We start from the raw sequence: 19,245 nt of genomic DNA, 5'->3' as shown, positions 1-19,245 counted from the left end.
AGTCCTTGGTTTCTTTTAGTTGTCTCCAGCCCACAGCTTGCCTTGAATGCTGATGCGAGAGCTAATAATAATATTGGGTTAGACTGCAGATGTTGGGCTGCTCTTTGTCTCTGCAGAGTCACATGTCTGCAGGTTCACCTTGTGAAAAACTTTGTTTCTCTGACTCCCTCGCCCACTTTGCCTCCCTTTCTCTCTGAGATGCTCAGAGTGCAATGAGTCTTCTCACAAGACACACGAGCTGTAAAACAACAATTAGCACGTACTTAACTGAGGGAAAAATGAATTCTCTTTGGTTTTCAACATTCAACCTCTGTCTCTCTCTCTGTCTCTCTCTCTCTGTCTCTCTCTCTGTCTCTCTCTCTGTCTCTCTCTCTGTCTCTCTCTCTGTCTCTCTCTCTGTCTCTCTCTCTGTCTCTCTCTCTGTCTCTCTCTCTCTGTCTCTCTCTCTGTCTGTCTCTGTCTCTGTCTCTGTCTGTCTCTGTCTCTGTCTGTCTGTCTCTCTCTGTCTGTGTCTGTCTGTCACCTCTGGTGTGTGCGTCGTGCTCGTCTGTGTCGCACCTCTGGCGGGAGCCAAGGCTATGGTAGACAGACGGAGCTACAGTAGTGGGTTACATAACCAAGACTTGTTTTTTCCCATGTTTTCCCACTTCGTGGCTTCGCCTCTCCTCCAGTGGAACGGAAGGAGTGACCGGGAGGGGGTCGTGAATATCGCCATTATTTGTTTGGGAGACGGGTGGCGGTGCGTCAGCCGTGTAAATCGTATTGGCTTTGGGAGATATTCTAGTTCACTCTTATAGCTCAGCTCTGACCTTTATGAAGACTGCCGTGTGAGAGAGCATGGCAGGGAGCACCTTTATGGCAGAGGTCACGGCACCGCCATTCTCCACCAAAAAAAGGCGTGGGAGGTGGAATGTGTGTACAACAGGTAGTCTGTTTTCAGATCAATTTGTGCTGCCTTGGCAATCAAATCAAATGTATTTATAGCCCTTCGTACATCAGCTGATATCTCAAAGTGCTGTACAGAAACCCAGCCTAAAACCCCAAACAGCAAGCAATGCAGGTGTAGAAGCACGGTGGCTAGGAAAAACTCCCTAGAAAGACCAAAACCTAGAGAGGAACCAGGCTATGTGGGGTGGCCAGTCCTCTTCTGGCTGTGCCGGGTGGAGATTATAACAGAACATGGCCAAGATGTTCAAATGTTCATAAATGACCAGCATGGTATAATAATAATAATGACGACGACGACGACGACGCAGAACAGTTGAAACTGGAGCAGCAGCACGGTCAGGTGGACTGGGGACTGCAAGGAGTCATCATGTCAGGTAGTCCTGGGGCATGGTCCTAGGGCTCAGGTCCTCAGAGAGAGAAGGAGAGAATTAGAGAACGCACACTTAGATTCACACAGGACACAGAATAGGACAGGAGAATTACTCCAGATATAACAAACTGACCCTAGCCCCCTGACACACAAACTACTGCAGCATAAATACTGGAGGCTGAGATAGGAGGGGTCAGGAGACACTGGCCCCATCTGAGGACACCCCCGGACAGGGCCAAACAGGAAGGATCTAACCCCACCCACTTTGCCAAAGCACAGCCCACACACCACTAGAGGGATATCTTCAACCACCAACTTACCATCCTGAGACAAGGCTGAGTATAGCCCACAAAGATCTCCGCTATGGCACAACCCAGGGGGGGGTGCCAACCCAGACAGGATGACCACATCAGTGAATCAACCCACTCAGGTGACGCACCCCTTCCAGGGACGGCATGAGAGAGCCCCAGTAAGCCAGTGACTCAGCCCCTGTAATAGGGTTAGAGGCAGAGAATCCCAGTGGAAAGGGGGGAACCGGCCAGGCAGAGACAGCAAGGGCGGTTCGTTGCTCCAGAGCCTTTCCGTTCACCTTCCCACTCCTGGGCCAGACTACACTCAATCATATGACCCACTGAAGAGATGAGTCTTCAGTAAAGACTTAAAGGTTGAGACCGAGTTTGGGTCTCTGACATGGGTAGGCAGACCGTTCCATAAAAATGGAGCTCTAAAGGAGAAAGCCCTGCCTCCAGCTGTTTGCTTAGAAATTCTAGGGACAATTAGGAGGCCTGCGTCTTGTGACCGTAGCGTACGTATGTACGGCAGGACCAAATCAGAGAGATAGGTAGGAGCAAGCCCATGTAATGCTTTGTAGGTTAGCAGTAAAACCTTGAAATCAGCCCTTGCTTTGACAGGAAGCCAGTGTAGAGAGGCTAGCACTGGAGTAATATGATCACATTTTTTGGTTCTAGTCAGGATTCTAGCAGCCGTATTTAGCACTAACTGAAGTTTATTTAGTGCTTTATCCGGGTAGCCGGAAAGTAGAGCATTGCAGTAGTCTAACCTAGAAGTGACACAAGCATGGATTAATTTTTCTGCATCATTTTTGGACATAGTTTTTGATTTTTGCAATGTTTACGTAGATGGAAAGAAGCTGTCCTTGAAACAGTCTTGATATGTTCTTCAAAAGAGATCAGGGTCCAGAGTAACGCCGAGGTCCTTCAGTTTTTTATTTGAGACGACTGTAGAACCATCAAGATTAATTGTCAGATTCAACAGAAGATCTCTTTGATTCTTGGGACCTAGAACAAGCATCTAGGTCCCAAAGTAGAACATTTGCAGCCATCCACTTCCTTATGTCTGAAACACAGGCTTCCAGTGAGAGCAATTTTGGGGCTTCACCATGTTTCATCGACATGTACAGTTGTGTGTCATCCGCGTAGCAGTGAAAGTTAACATTGTTTCCGAATGACATCACCAAGAGGTAAAATGTATAGTGAAAACTATAGTGGTCCTAAAACGGGACCCTGAGGAACACTGAACACAGTTGATTTGTCAGAGGACAGATAAGATCTAAACCAGGCCAGAACTTGTCCGTGTAGACCAATTTGGGTTACCAATCTCTCCAAAAGAATGTGGTGATCGATGGTATCAAAAGCAGCACTAAGGTCTAGGAGCACGAGGACAGATGCAGAGCCTCAGTCCGATGCCATTAAAATGTCATTTACCACCTTCACAAGTGCCATCTCAGTGCTATGATGTGGTCTAAAACCAGACTGAAGCATTTCGTATACATTTTTGTCTTCAGGAAGGCAGTGAGTTGCTGCGCAACAGCCTTTTCTAAAATTTGAGAGGAATGGAAGATTCGATATAGGCCGATAATATAAACTATCTTGGTCAAGGTTTGGCTTTTTCAAGAGGCTTTATTACTACCACTTTTAGTGAGTTTGGTACACATCCGGTGGATAGAGAGCCGTTTATTATGTTCAGCACAGGAAGCAGCTCTTTCAGTAGTTTAGTTGGAATAGGGTCCAGTATGCAGCTTGAAGGTTTAGAGGCCATGATTATTTTCATCATTGTGTCGAGATATAGTACTAAAACACTTGAGCGTCTTTCTTGATCCTAGGTCCTGGCAGAGTTGTGCAGACTCAGGACAACTGAGCTTTGAAGGAATACGCAGATTTAAAGAGTCTGTAATTTGCTTTCTAATGATCATAATCTTTTCCTCAAAGAAGTTCATGAATTTATCACTGCTAAAGCGAAAGTCATCCTCCCTTGGGGAATGCTGCTTTTTAGTTAGCTTTGCGACAGTATCAAAAAGGAATTTCGGATTGTTCTTATTTTCAATTAAGTTAGAAAAATAGGATGATCGAGCAGCAGTAAGGGCTCTTTGGTACTGCACGGTACTGTCTTTCCAAGCTAGTCGGAAGACTTCCAGTTTGGTGTGGCGCCATTTCCGTTCCAATGTTCTGGAAGCTTGCTTCAGAGCTCGGGTATTTTCTGTGTACCAGGGAGCTAGTTTCTTATGAGAAATGTTTTTAGGGGTGCAACTGCATCTAGGGTATTGCGCAAGGTTAAATTGAGTTCCTCAGTTAGGTGGTTAACTGATTTTTGTCCTCTGGTGTCCTTGGGTAGACAGAGGGAATCTGGAAGGACATCAAGGAATCTTTGTTGTCTGTGAATTTATAGCACAACTTTTGATGTTCCTTGGTTGGGGTCTGAGCAGATTATTTGTTGCAATTGCAAACGTAATAAAATGGTGGTCCGATAGTCCAGGGTTATGAGGAAACATTAAGATCCACAACATTTATTCCATGGGACAAAACTAGGTCCAGAGTGTGACAGTGAGTGGGTCCAGAGACATGTTGGACAAAACCCACTGAGTCGATGATGGCTCCGAAAGCCTTTTGGAGTGGGTCTGTGGACTTTTCCATGTGAATATTAAAGTCACCAAAGATTAGAATATCTGCTATGACTACAAGGTCCGATAGGAATTCAGGGAACTCGGTGAGGAACGCTGTATATGGCCCAGGAGGCCTGTAAACAGTAGCTATAAAAAGTGATTGAGTACTGCATAGATTTCATGACTAGAAGCTCAAAAGACGAAAACGTATTTTTTTTTGTAAATTGACATTTGCTATCGTAAATGTTAGCAACACCTCTGCCTTTGCGGGATGCACAGGGGATATGGTCACTAGTGTAGCCAGGAGGTGAGGCCTCATTTAACACAGTAAATTCATCAGGCTTAAGCCATGTTTCAGTCAGGCCAATCACATCGAGATTATGATCAGTGATTAGTTCATTGACTATAATTGCCTTTGAAGTAAGGGATCTAACATTAAGTAGCCCTATTTTGAGATGTGATCTCTTTCAATAATGACAGGAATGGAGGTGGTCTTTATCCTAGTGAGATTGCTAAGGCGAACACCGCCATGTTTAGTTTTGCCCAACCTAGGTCGAGGCACAGACACGGTCTCAATTCAAGACACGCAATTCCTGTTTAGCTTGACAGTGACATTGACCACAGGAGTTGCCAGAACAGCACAAACAGATCTGGGACCAGGCTAGAATAACTACTTAACCAGCCTCGACACCGGAACGGGAAGTCAGTGATGTAGTGCTTACTGCTCAATACCTGGAATTGTACCTAATTAGTACATCTGTTAAGCTTTAACCTGGAAAAAATGACATTCTACACAAGTTGAACTAGAACTCTCTACATCAGACACTATTTTCTGATGATTTATCATCTCTGCTAACTTCAGTGTCATCTCATCCCCCAAATTCACCATCTGGATATCCCTGTGGCAGTCATTTCCAGACCTGGAGAGTGAGACTGTAATTCTGCCTTGTCTCCTCTTCATCTTCCTCCCCCATCCCCCTGTCTTGGCGGACAGCCGTGGATCATAGAACAGGGTTTCCTGCCCACCCAGATTGATGTTTTTTTTGGTGCTTACCAGCTCAAATCAAATGTATTTGTCACATGCGTGTGTTTAGCGGCTGTTATTGTGGGTGTAGCGAAATGCTTGTGTTTCTAGCTCCAACAGTGCAGTAATATCTAATAGTTTCACAACATGTACCCAAAATACACATCTAAGTAAGGAATGGATTAAGAATATATACATATGTCAGAGCGGCAGCAGTGGACTGAGTGATATAGAATACAGTATATACATATGAGATGGGTGATGGGTCACTTTAGAGTACAGTTTATACATATTAGACCCTGCCCACCACTCCTCCTCCAATCAGTGATGTGGAAAGTCTCTCTTAGCCCAGAAAGAGGGCCAATAGAAAGTCCCCCATTCACAGACCCTACCAGGCCTGGAGGCTGTGGGGTTGAATTCTTTTCCTGCCATACGGTAATGGGAACCAGCAGTGCACCTCTTTCGTACAGTGACTGCCCCCATATCCACAAGATTATAAAACTAGTGAGAGCTGAACTGGTGGCCGGAGGTCTGCTAGTGTCTGATCCCAGGTATCATCTCCTGTCCTGCTGTTGTGCCCTTGGGCAAAGGCACTTAACGCCTAAGCTGCTCTTGATCCAGGGGCACTGCTCTGCTCTCAATCCAGAGGCACTGCTCTGGGGCTTACCCTGTGCTTCTCAACGTGCGTGTTTATTTGTGGGGGGTTTAGATGGGCAGTTGGACGCGTTTCAGTTTTTCACAAAATGGACACAGCCTAGCTATTCTATTAGGTTTATTTTTTTAAGTATGCTTCCACTGAAAATCTAACTTCAGACACACTGTACAAAACATTAGGAACACCTTCCTAATATTGAGTTGGGGCATGAACTCTACAAGGTGTCTAAAGCATTCCACAGGGATAGTGGCCCATGTTTACTACAGTGTTTACTACAGCGTTTCCCACAGTTGTGTCAAGTTGGCTGGATGTCCTTTGGGTTGTGGGTCATTATTGATACACACTGGAAATGTAGACTTATCTGATATGGGCAGAAAGCTGCACTGTTCAATTTACATTAGCTAATACCATGCTATTGTTTGAGTGTGCACAATTATGAACTTAAAGTTATTAATAAACCAATTAGGCACATTTGGCAGTCTTGATACGTTTTTAAGATGAATGCAATGGATCAGTCTACAACTTTGCACATACAATGCTGCCATCTAGTAGCCCAAACCAATTTTTCTGGGCTGGAATAATGCATTATGGCCTTTCTCGCATTTCAAAGATGTTACAATAAAGACATATTTTATTTGTATTATCTTTTACCAGATGTGTTATTCTCTTACATTTTCACTACCTTCAAAGTGTTTCCTTTCAAATGGTATCAAGAATATTCATATCCTTGCTTCAGGCAGTTAGATTTGAGTGTCATTTTCGGCGAAAATTGAAAAGGGGTCCAATCCGTTAAGGGGTTAAATCTTTTATCTTGCCCCTTCACCCTCAATGTCATTCACAATCCATGTCTGTCTCAAGGATTAATCTTTTTAACCAGTCTCCTCCCCTTCATCTACACTGAGTTTTGAAGTGGATTTAACAAGTGCCATCATTAAGGGATCCTAGCTTTCAACTGGATTCACCTGGTCACTCTGTCATGGAAAGAGCAGGTGTTCCTAATGTATTGGAAGTTGTTTAATCATATTTCAATAGGAAACAGATTTTGTAGATTACAAACAACCAATGTGTAAATCGAGGTTCTGTGATATTTTGGTTAACGAGACACTAAAAATTTATTTTCCTGTGTCTGGCTTAGTTGTAATTTGTTTTTGGATAAATCCATTTTCCACTCGTTCATGTGACCGGTTTCTAGGGCAACCATATTGAACTTTCCCAACCATTCATCCTGTAATCATTTTAGTATCTATTTAATTGACAGGTCTTTTCCAGATCTTCATAGTTGCCATTTCATTAATAGCCTTCGCTTGTGTAGTAAAAGTCAACTTTTGACTTAAGGTTTCAATTTGAGTATCTGTTTGTTTCTGCGTGTGTGGTGAGAAGTGAGGTGAGCGTACCTTCGTCTACACACTAACATGCAATTGTGTGAGTTTGCCTGTTTTAGTGCCTGTATACTGTGTGTGTGGACACACGCACCTACACACATCCACTCTGCCCCCTTCCCCCCTCATCCCCCTACCTTAGCAGTAAAGAGTGCATCTCAGTACCTACCCTCAGGTGGGTAAATGGGTAAAGTGACAGTGCTCCTGTTCAGCTGTTGGCCCAGGCAGAGTGCCAGGCAGACAGTCTCCATCCGCACAGCACACAGGTTAATGAGTGGAGTTTCTGCACTGCAGTGCTTCCCCCCCCCCCATGCTGATGTGGAGCAGCTGAGACACCAGTGGTCCCTCTCCACACAGTCTGCATAGCTATAAATCACCCACACCATCTGGCATCCACTGCACTGACTGGACCTGACTAGAACCTGATGGAGGGAGAGGTTGTATAGAGGAGGGGGACAGATGGAGAGGCCATGTCTACACTTGAGAGTTAATGCAGTTCGTATTCTGATCGTGGAATTCCGAACACGTCATGCATCTACACCTACATTTTAAATGTGTCTACTGTGGCCAGTGTCCAGATTCCCTTTTCCCGCTATATTAAAATGCCAGTAGCCCTGACGACCACAAATGCATCCCTGACTACCACCTGAAGTGGTCAGACAGATCTGAACACAATCAAACAGACTTTTGTGCATCGAGACCAGTCTATTCAATACGGTCTTTGTATTCTGATAGCAGAAGTCATGGCCAGAGAGAGGTAGGGACTATGTTCCCTCATTCCCATCCCACCTGTAACCCCTGCCCCCCAGGCCCTCCCAAGCTGCTCCCAATTTACTCATTACGCTGTATTAGCATGGGCCCCGGGCAGGGAAGGAGGGCGGCTTGACGCTGGCTGTCCCTCGCAGCCCCTCTGTGCCCTGACTGGCCCTGCTCCGTCTCTGGAGGTTAAAGTAGGACGAGACTTGACGCAGAGAGCATAAAAGAGCGCAGACACACACTCTCTGCCACCGCCGTCCCCCTAGCAGTAAAGAGCGTATGGCACGATATGAGATCTTTACTAGTAATGGTTAATAGGATTGATGTGAATGGTTATGTCTATAGGGTGTCCTCTTATATCCATTTAGTGAAGATGTTATGGGCTGTGACCTCCCCAGGTAGTTTATAGAGGACAGTTGAATTAGTGAGGAAGTGGAGGCTTTACTGTTAAGGGAATTGTTTCCCCCTCCAATTATACTGTTCAGGTTAAAGGACCTCTAGTAATGGTTCTCTAGAACATTCTCTAACTTGGCGATACTGGTTGTTCTGTTTTTTTTTTGTCTGCCCTGAGAACAGTGGAAGTTGTTCCTAGGGGGAAAATGCCATTTATGGGTCAATCGCATGTTCTTTTATACCATTGGACTAATCCATACATCAAATATCAGTAAAATAAGTGGTTACGATGTAGGACATTAATTTTCAAAAATATTCAAACAGTGCTTCATTAATAAAGTGAGGACAGCTGTGAACTTCCCCGGATTTGAATAATTATGCACCTGCTCTATGTTTTATTCATAGGTTGTGCCGCTCATCTGTGTTCCCCCTCTCTGTTCTGCAATCAGCATGTTAAAGGCTGTTGAATTGTCCTGAGATGGTGTGGTAGTCAGACGGGGGGTAGTCAAGGGCATTATCAAAGAAACTGTGTTAATTCAGCCCCAATATGAGACTTTAAAAAATATATATATATTTTTTTAGATCTGATGAATTGTCAATAGTTTTTCTAAAGTGATGACCCTTGATTCTGTGGCCTGCTGTGCTTCACAAAGTGCCACATCTCTCCTTTTTGTTTTGCTCTTTCCTTTTTGAAACACTCCACTGATTTTGTCCTTTTTTTTTTTATCTCACATAAATAAACTTGTGTAGAATTTTCTAAATGTGCCCTTCACTACTGTAGTTTAAAAAAATAAAAATAAAATTCTAAGGTAATTAGAACAAAACCTGTGCATTTCTGTAAGCCTTGCCAAGGCTGTGTAGATTCTGGAGGTGGAATATTAATTGGCTGCATGTGAAAGTAACTACCTGTTAAGTGTGGTGCTCTTCCCAGCCTCTTCTCTGCCACACACTGTCCCCTGCTGAAATCCCCTCTGGCTTTACCCCCACAGCTCAAGGGCACTAGCCATTAAAACCTCTCACTCCCGAACAATTCCTAATGATTTCAGTGTAAATTATAGCAGTCTTTTTTTATTTATTTTTTATGTTGGTGACTACAGGGAATTAAGCATGTTTAACTTAAACAACTTGAAATATGCGTTTGAGAAGGGAATTAACTTTTCAACTTAACGATGGCGGTCACCTCTCACTGCAGTAAAATACAGATGGGAGGACATTAACTATTCAGTTAAACATGCTGCAACAATCTGAGTTCATAGGCTTCACACAGGCCAAGACTAAGACCCACTACTGGGTGGATGCAGTGGTCACTGACATTGTGTTGGCAGACCACTGTCTGGTGTCATTGCGACACTACTGTATGTATTTGGTATCTGGTTATAGATGTTTGTTGTTCCCTCTGTTTGACTGCAGGGCCTGCATCGCTGTAGCAGCCTCGCGGCTCAACTCTGGAGCCCTGACCAAAGCCAGTTCTGATGGGGACAAGACCGTGGACGGGTAAGCGCGCGCACACACAGGTATTTGAATGGACTCTGTGGGAACTCTGTAGACATGTAGCCCATAACTGTTATCCATAGCTGGGCTACCTACCAGACAAAGATTAATTCAAGCTTTCAAATTATGCTGAGGAAATTGCACATGGCCAAGTCATTATGGGCAATCCATTATGTTATTTAATATATACAAAAGGCCTGTTCCTCCAGATGCAGTAAGAATACCCTCTATTCAAAAGAACAAATCCCAAAGTGCAGGTGAAGTTCATTGCGGTGACAACTTGGCATCCGCAGAAGTTTTTCAGTTTGAACAGATATGTTTTGGTCTCCAGCGCTCTCCGTTGTTGTTGTTGTTGCAGAGTCTAGGTATATGAAATATTTGTCAGGATATGAGGTATTGAAGGCTGAGTTTTCTACATAGTTCTCAACTGGCAGCAGGCATTACTGTTTGCAAAGGGGGCACAACAACAACAAAAAACTTGCAGAATAAACACGTTTTGTCAAGGCCAGAAAAGCATCTTCTCTAACCTTTGCAGGGCTATGCATGCATATGATGTCTTAGACGACCCTTTTACCTCACATTCACTTTAAGAATGTAGCCTCAAAGTGTCTGTAACCACTACGGGTAGAATTTTTCATAAAACCGTGCCAGGAGAGGAACTCAGGAATTCCATTTGGCTGTTCTGTGTGTGTAGAAACCTGCTTTAGAATTGCCCTCTTTATCTCAGAACCATAATGGTTGTCTATCGCTGTGGCCTGACGCATGTCTGCAGTCTGAGATGCATCTACACTGACCCTGTGTCTCAGAGGGGGACGGTGGTGTGGACTCGCTCGCCAGGTTCAGATAGCGGCCAGACAACAGTCCTCTTGGTTCGCGCCAGCCCCTGAGATACCCGTAGTCCTCTTGGTTCGTGCCAGCCCCTGAGATACCCGTAGTCCTTTTGCTCATTTTCTCCCTGCTGTTTCAGTACTGATCACCTAGCCTAGATTGAACCGTGGAGTAATCCTCTGATCTCCTTCACTCCCAAAGCCCCGCCAGCTCACTGATTGTCTTCATTTTTCAGTGTCACCGGTGGCGGGGGTAAGAGAGCCATGGCGGTGTACCCGTGCGAGGCCGAGCACGAATCTGAGTTATCCTTCCAGGTCGGAGCAATATTCCGCGCCGGTAAGTGTTATCGCTCCGACAACGGTCGCTCACTCCCGAATTCTCAAAGAACCGCCCGGCATATTGGATTCCGTGAGGGAACCGGTAACAGGACAGCCCGATCTGATCTTGAATCAGACTGAGTGATGGATGGAGGGGATTGAGGGAGAGGGGTGGGGTAGAGTGACTTTCCAGTCCATCTGAAAGGACTTGACAGAGCTCTAGTCATTCAAGGGAAATGGACTTGATACACTAGTCTTTACAACAAGAGGATTATGTAATTATGATACAATGTGTCCGTGACTGGGTATTACTAGCCAATTATCAATGAGGGCTTACTCAAGTATGCATATGGGCTGGGGTTCCTGAAGATGCAAGACACTTGCCTAGCTTCCCATCCATATGCCTCTTGCCAAAATGATGTTTCCTCTCCACGATGAGTCTGGATTTGCCCTATGATTTCAAAATGGCGTTCTGGTTGGTCCCAGAAACCGATGGATTGGGCCAGAGCCAGCCTCCATGATGACTTTATCAACTGTGATTTGTTAGACTGAATCGCTGACTTTTAAAATTTGTTTTGTTCAACTCCCCTCAATGACTTCTAGGATGTCAGATTCAGACTGAATGTATATAGCAATTTAATAGAGCAGAGGAATTAAATTCAGGATGAGTGGTCAGGCAAGGGAGACGCTACTAATAAAATATTATCTGGTATGGGGTTTTCCAATTGAGTTTAACTGAGGTGTTTGAGATTGTAACTCAGACGGAAAATATAAAATGTGAAAAATATGATTCACTGTCTCGTATTGAGAATCCAACCATCTCAAAGCCACAGTCAATTGGCAGTGCATGGGTCGACAAATGATAGAACCCTTGTCAAAAGATGTGTTACGGTATGAGGGCAAATATGGGCAGTCTCTTGACTAGAGACCTATATTGGCTTGCGCATACCTAACCAAACATGGTCTCAACCTATTTTATCAATAAGAGTTTTAATAATGGCACAGCTTGATTTAATATCATTTTGGGTTTTCCATCTCATAAGAAATCGTATCGTATGAAATGATGTACACCACAAGCAAGGGAGCCAAATACACTATCACATAGTATAAACATTTTAGTGCAATGGGATAGAAAATACTAAAGTTATACATCTCAGCCCATTTCACTTTAGTCAAATATATAGAGTTTAGGTAGGAATCCATTGGCGCTGTATTTTGCTGCCAATTTACCTCTGACTATCATCTCATATTCAGTCTGAAGATGGTCCTGCACCATGGGAAGACCAACTTAAAAACGTTTTCAAACACTTTGCAATGCAGAACTAAAATGAAGAATTCTGATTGGAGAAGTCCCTCCCTGTATGTCTGTTTTTAATCCATTTAGTGCCTAATTAACATGTCCCTGTTCTCGGAAAAGCTTTTCTGTGCCAAATACGTTTTATGCAGCCTACAATGATACCCTCGCGTCATTCTCCCAGCAAATGGGGTACATTACCTGAACGGACAAAATGAGGATGATGTGGCACGGGGACATTGCCCATCACGTTCGGTATTTCCTAAGCACAGAAAGTAAAATGTTTATTTCCACCACAATGTCAGTGTTTGCTGAGATGATGGTTGTTTATATACTCTATGTCAACTGTAAAGCTCTGAGCAAAACTTTCTCTCACTGACACAGCCATCCGTTTTCTAACACTGATGAAATACACTGCGTTTAATCCTATCTCACCCTGTCTCCTGGTACCTTCTGTTCCCATCTGCAGTGGTACCTTCCAGAGAACCTGGCTGGCTGGAAGGAGAGCTGGAGGGGAAGAAAGGCCTCATCCCTGAAAACTATGTGGAGATGCTGTAGTCCAGAACCTTAGCCTGTATACTCTGAGGAAGACTAGCCTTGTCCCAGAGCTGTTTGTGCTGTGTACCTTTATATGGTCATAGTCATTACCAGACTGTGGAAGTTTGCTATACAGCAAAACATTGTTGGGAAGTCCTGATTAACAGATCTTGGAACAGGCTAGTGGAAGAGGGGTCTCGTCATCCCTGACAATCTACGTCTAGATGCTGTATGCCAAACCCAAGGGTCGCCTGGCCTGCCACCATCTATGGCGGTATCTCGCGCAACTGTCACCTTATACATGGTATCCATGAAGTCGATGTTGAGACACTCCCATTCTCATTCATACTTTTTCTTATGCCTTCAACTCTTGCGTTTCCTGCCCGATGACGACTATGCGTTCATCAACTTTAATGCAGAATAATTATAAATACCCCCAGCAATGATGTACAATCTATCTTGGATATAGGAAAGAAACATTTTAAGGTGCCTTACAACACCAAGACAGAGTTGACATGTATTTACTGAACGGGTATGTTTGGAAAATGGTAAAGAGTTGTGTTCCGTGAAGAATGTCTGGAATATACTCTTCAAGAGGTGCTTTGGTATAATATGATGTATTTAATTGGCACATGGATTGCATTTTTTATTGTTTTACCACTATCTTTTTTTTAAAAGTATGGAATCCACCGTTGTGACTGATTGTACACTGACATACTGTAGAGGCAGTCGTATTGGAATGGTTCTCCTTCGATCAAACCATAGAAATATAATTACTAGAACGGTTCTTGTATGTCTATGGTTCAGACACTCTTCCTCTGCATACTTGTTGACCTAGACATTCAATGATGTCCGAACTTAGACTAGTTATCGAGTCGTTTCCACTTAAAGCACAAGGAGGAGTTTGACACCCACCATCTCAGATTGTGCTGAAATCGTTTCTGTAGTTACAAACATAAGATTAGCATTCCTGAAATATTATTTTGTTGAAATATAATTTGATCTAAGAATTTAAGCTAATTGATTGCACCCAAATTGGCCATTTTTTAAAATTAGGATTTAAATAATCTTCAATAAATATAGTAACATCAGTTGACCATAGTTCTTCCCACCAATGAGTAAGACATGAGGAATCCAATAGCCACCCACATACTCTTCCCAAATTGCACCCCAACAACCAGTATCAGTTCTGTCTAGCAAGTAGTATGGAGCTGCGGCCTTGGAGTATTGCAACTTCATCCTATGTAAAGTATTTCCTGTGAATCTAAATATTTCAAATCGGTGGCATTACCATAAATTAGTGTGAGTACCAGGTTTTGCCTACTATATGCCGTTGTTCCTGCTACTGCCACACCCTTTTATACATGTTGCTGGTCTCTTGTGTTTGTTAATTAACATGGGTCACAAAATTGCCATGCAACTTTGGGTAGAAAAACCAATAGCTTTTGCTCATGATGAAACTAAATTGTGGCCATCCTCATAATTCAAGCCAGTCCTCCATGAAAGCAATTCTGGTTGTCCTTCTCTTATGCTTAATCTGTGTCCAGGAAACAACCCCTCTGTGGTTTATTCCCTTTATGAAAGGTCTGGATTAGTTTCACCATTCCTGGTGAATAAACAAACCATTAGGCTACAGCTATTCTAATGGGTTCAATGTTATGCTCTTCAATGGGAAAAGTCTCAACGCACATATAGTATTTTTTTTTTTCAATGGTGTTGGGTTTAATGGTACAAGTTGCTAATCACACAACATATTTTCAAATAATTAAGAAACATCACTGCCATGCAATAGTTTATAATTGTTTTGTTAGGGTTTGTCACATTTTAGTCACTAGCCCATTCCTACAAGTTTTGTGCTTGTAGGAAAAGTTTTCATGAGAATTGCACCGTAGGTGTTGCCCACTCAGAGCTGCCATTTGTTGGGTTGAATCATTAGGCTGCTAAGACAAAGACTAACTGAATTGCTTTCATGGAGGACTGTCTAGACTTGTGAGGATGACTACTATTTGTTTTCATCATGAGCAGTAGCTTTTGGTTTTCTACCCAAAGTTGCAAAGAAAATGTTGTGATTCGTTTAATAAACACGAGACCAGCAACATTTACAAAGGGGTGTGGCAGTAGTAGGAACAGCAACATCAAATTGACAACCTGGTACTTTCAGACTAATATTTGGTAAATAATACAAGTGATTTCAAATGGCAAATTTCTCTGAACGGGGGAAAAAAAACGATTCAGAGGGAATAGATTACATAGAATGAAGAAGCAATACTAAAAGCCGCAGCTCCATACTAGTTTGACAGAACTGATACTGTATAATGACCATTGGTTTGGGGGGTCCTTGGGTGACTTTGGATCATTTTATTGGATTCCCCATGTCTTGTTCAATGATATTAAAACCTTTGGTCCAAATTGGCTGTTCGGTACTATATTGATTGCTTATGTGAGTCTTGTAAATTAGAAGGGACAATTTGGGTGCGCTCAATTAGCTTAATTTCTCAGATCAAATAAAATGTTGCACGAATGCTAATTTTATGTTTCAAAATACAAAAATGGCTTGCCTAAAGGACATGGAAAGAATATCTAACGTTCTAATCAATTATTTAGGTGTGACTGAATGTTCAACTCAATGCAGCAATGATGTCTGGGAATGTGCTAAACAAAGTGAGGTTTTATTGAAAACCGATTTTATAGATCCATATTCGACGATGTTCAAAATCTTTCTGAACAGAGTTTACAAATTAGATGTTCACATCTTAATTTGTATTCTGTACCAAGTTGATTGACTAGACAATTTATTATTATTATTACCACAAATGCAGTATTTTCCAAATCGTATTGTCTGGCTGTGTATATAGTTATTTTAAAAGGCCACAAAATGCCAAGTATATTCTATTCTGAAGCCCTTTTTTTAAAGTGGTCAACGGAATTAAAGTTTTTAGTGGTTTTTACAATTGTAAGTGTACTAAACACATCACAATACTTTTATTCTATTGCCGTTCAAAAAAAGCCGGTTTCATTTTTCTAAGAGCTTTTGTTCTCTCATTTTGCATTGCTATTGAAGTAATTTAAGACAGTGATTCATGACATTTCTAAAGGTCTTGGCATCCATTTCAATTTTGTAACATTGGATGTCCTCTTGATCAATGTTAAATAAAGACATTTTTATTCTTTACCCCATTATGTATTCTGATAACTGGAGAGTAGACGGATACCGCAGACTGAAATGGTCCTCCCAAAATAATATTTTTATATAACAAAGTGAAATGGCAACTACTGAATCGTTTCAATTAAGTTTGTTGGACTGTCAGGACTTTCTGTGGAAGAACAATGGAATAGAATATATCAAAGGTTATAATTTTGGGGGCCCAAAAATAATTAAGAAATGGACATCTTTGTCTACTGCAGTTTTCTGAATCAACCTCTACCTGCTTGTTCTAGTGGTACAAATACAAATGAACTCTGTTTTAAGTACATTGAAATCATTTGAAGTCTTACTGAATGTTTTTCCTTTCTACTTATTGAGTCATTGGCATCAGGATATTCAGCAGACCATTTCTCTACAGACACTGCAGAGATTTTTCATCGCTGATTCAGTCTGCTACAGCCCCGCTGTCTGTAGTAGTCGGTCTTCCACTATAATGGAGGCCTACTTAAGTCTGCATTATACATTAGGATACACCAACTGAAAGCTCTAGTCCCAGCTTTGCAGCTGTACGACTACAGTATTTTCCAAAAGATCATAGGCTGTATCAACAGGCCACGTGATGTCTATCAAACCTCTCCCTCCACCTCAATCCTCCACTCACATGAAAATCCTTTGGATTTCATCTGGTGTAATTAATGTACAAACTGCTTCCAGTGGGCCACTGGGGTGTGATGAATGTTACATAATAATTATCACACGTCGTTGGCCTCCAAGTCTTGCCGAGTTCAAAACCACAGGGAGCTCAGAAATCTGACTTCAGTGCATTCATGACAGCTTGGAACAAGATGGGAGGGGTGTACTAGCTCCGACTGGGAGACATTGTTTTGAATGCTCGTAAACATGGGCCTCTTTCTAGAGCTCTGACTTTCCAACCTGAAGATCACTGACGTCATGATTTTACCTAGTGTCCCCCCCCCCGAGTTTCCAGTTGTCTTGAAAGCACCGTATGACATCCACTCTTATGTAGTCTGTACTGGAGAGCAGGGCATGCCAACTAGCTGGGTCAGATGTTTAGGCTAAAAGTACAGGGTGGTCTGTGGGTGGGGGGGGGAGTAATGGCGACGGAGGTGTCATGGCTCGACAAAAGGGGCTGTGACCGCAGTGGTTACATAATCAAACGAGGCTGCGCTAATGAGATGGTCAAATTATTCTGTCAGACTGCCTCGATACAGCCCTTCTGTGTCCTTCTCGCTCTGTCTTCACTATCTGTCTTTACCTTGCTCATTTTCTCCTCGTCTCTTTTTTGCATACGTGTCCATCTTACTGCCTCACATGCTGACCAGACCACTCGCTCGCATGTTGAATTCTGTCCCCCCACACCAGACGTCATCAGGGCACGCAGATTGAAATATCAAAACGAACTCTGAACCAACTATATTAATATCGGGACCGTTCGATAAGCAAACATTTATGGCAATTTAGTGAGCTTGCTGTTAATTTGTCCTGGGATATAAACATTTGGTTATTTTACCTGAAGAACAGTGAGGAGTTGGCATGTGGGTATATGCTCCTAAAAACCAATGATATGGGAGAGGCAGGACTTGCAGCGCTTCAAGAGGCATAAATAGAACCAAGTTCTATTTTAGCGCCTGGCTACTCAGACGCTCGTGAGCAGTGTGGGTGCAATGATTGAGTAACATGCATGGCTTCATTATATTTTGCAACCCGAGCGGTGTGGTCAGCCTCTGTCTGCCCCGTTCTCGCTCTGTCGCACTCGGCGTCTGTTTGTTCCACTTCTTTCACTCTCCTTGCTGAGGTAATTTGTTAAGAACTGTAGTCACTCCTATTGGATCTTCCCCAATATTACTTATATTAGGACTTGAATAGTATAGCCCAATCATCCATGTCGCCACTTATAGTTGTGTATTTTGATACAGTAAAAATCTAGCTGGATCTTTTTAGTTTCCTCGGACAGCAGTTTTTGGCCGCACATCAGCTGTCCTCCTGCGGCGCGGTGTCCTGAAAGTAGACCTTGTCTTTTATTTCATCATGGCCCCAGTCAGACCACTTAGCCTAGTGACAGCGCTCAGCTTGACATAATGTTACAGAAGTCTCAACGCTTTCCTTTTCAGAAAAAAATGTGGGTGGCCAGCTGGCAAGTGTCTACACTGAAATGTTCAACTTTTCCCTGACCCAGTCTGTAATACCTTTACAGGGGTTTGTGCTTAGTTCCCCTCCTGTTCACCCAGAACTGCGTGGAGTCGTGCGTGGCCAACACCATTAAGTTTGCTGACAACATGGCGGTGGTAGGCCCGATCACCAACGATGAGACGGCCTATAGGGAGGAGGTCAAGGACAACCTCTCCCTCAACGTCAGCAAAGGTGCTGATGGTGGACTACAGGAAACAGAGGGTGCCTTACTGCTTGGTAGGGCAACTGCAAGGTGCTACAGAGTAGTGCGTACAGCCCAGTACACCACTAGGGCCAAACTCCCTGCCATCCAGAGCCTCTGTACCAGGCGGTGTCAGAGGAAGGCCCTAAAAATTGTCAGACTGTTCTCTCTGCTACCGCACGGCAAGCAGTACCGATGCACCAAGTCTGGAACCAACAGGACTCTAAATGGCGTCTACCCCAAACCATAAGACCTAAGTAGTTAGTCTGGGTAGCTATTTGAGTAACTATAAACTCAACATACAAAGTGGTGTTCCCATGTTTCATGAGCTGAAATAAAATATCCCCAGAAAATGTATATATGCACAAAAAGCTTATTTCTCTAAAATTGTGTGTACAAATGACTTTACATCCCAGTTAGTGAGCAATTCTCCTTTGCCAAGATAATCCATCCACCTGACAGGTGTGGCATATCAAGAAGCTGATTAAACAGTATGATCATTACACCTTGTGCTGGAGACAAGGCCATTCTAAAATGTGCATGATCACCGCAGGGATGTCTACCAGAGCTGTTGCCAGATAATTTAATGTTAAATACGTGTAACCATGCCAGCCCAGGACCTTTACATCCGGCTTCTTCACCTGCGGGATCGTCTGAGATCAGCAGGGTCTTGACCTGACTGCAGTTCGGCATCGTAACTAACTTCAGTGTGCAAATCCTCACTTTTGATGTCCACTGTACCTGGCAGACAGCATGTACTGTATGGCCTTGTGTGGGCGACCGGTTTTCCGATGTCAAAGTTGTGAACAGAGTGCCC

General features: G+C 43.2%; 1 protein-coding gene across 2 annotated transcripts in view; it reads left to right on the top strand.

Moving 5' to 3' along the window:
* Positions 1 to 16,068, top strand: part of LOC112261292 (rho GTPase-activating protein 10) — a 66,628-nt gene extending 50,560 nt beyond the window's left edge. Inside the window, exons 21-23 of one of the 2 annotated variants that reach the window (XM_024436549.2) lie at positions 9,835 to 9,918; positions 10,979 to 11,079; positions 12,824 to 16,068. In XM_024436549.2, coding sequence (XP_024292317.1) covers positions 9,835 to 9,918; positions 10,979 to 11,079; positions 12,824 to 12,912 — 274 coding nt within the window. In that variant the 3' untranslated portion in view covers positions 12,913 to 16,068. Of the gene's footprint in view, positions 1 to 9,834; positions 9,939 to 10,978; positions 11,080 to 12,823 lie in introns of those variants that run through there. The other variant, XM_024436551.2, reaches the window with a different exon arrangement.
* The last annotated feature ends 3,177 nt before the right edge of the window (positions 16,069 to 19,245 follow it).

Source organism: Oncorhynchus tshawytscha, linkage group LG34 (genome assembly GCF_018296145.1).
Source record: "Oncorhynchus tshawytscha isolate Ot180627B linkage group LG34, Otsh_v2.0, whole genome shotgun sequence".
Lineage (NCBI taxonomy): Eukaryota > Metazoa > Chordata > Actinopteri > Salmoniformes > Salmonidae > Oncorhynchus > Oncorhynchus tshawytscha.
Note: the sequence above shows the minus strand (reverse complement) of the source record. Positions and strands in the feature narration are given on the sequence as shown.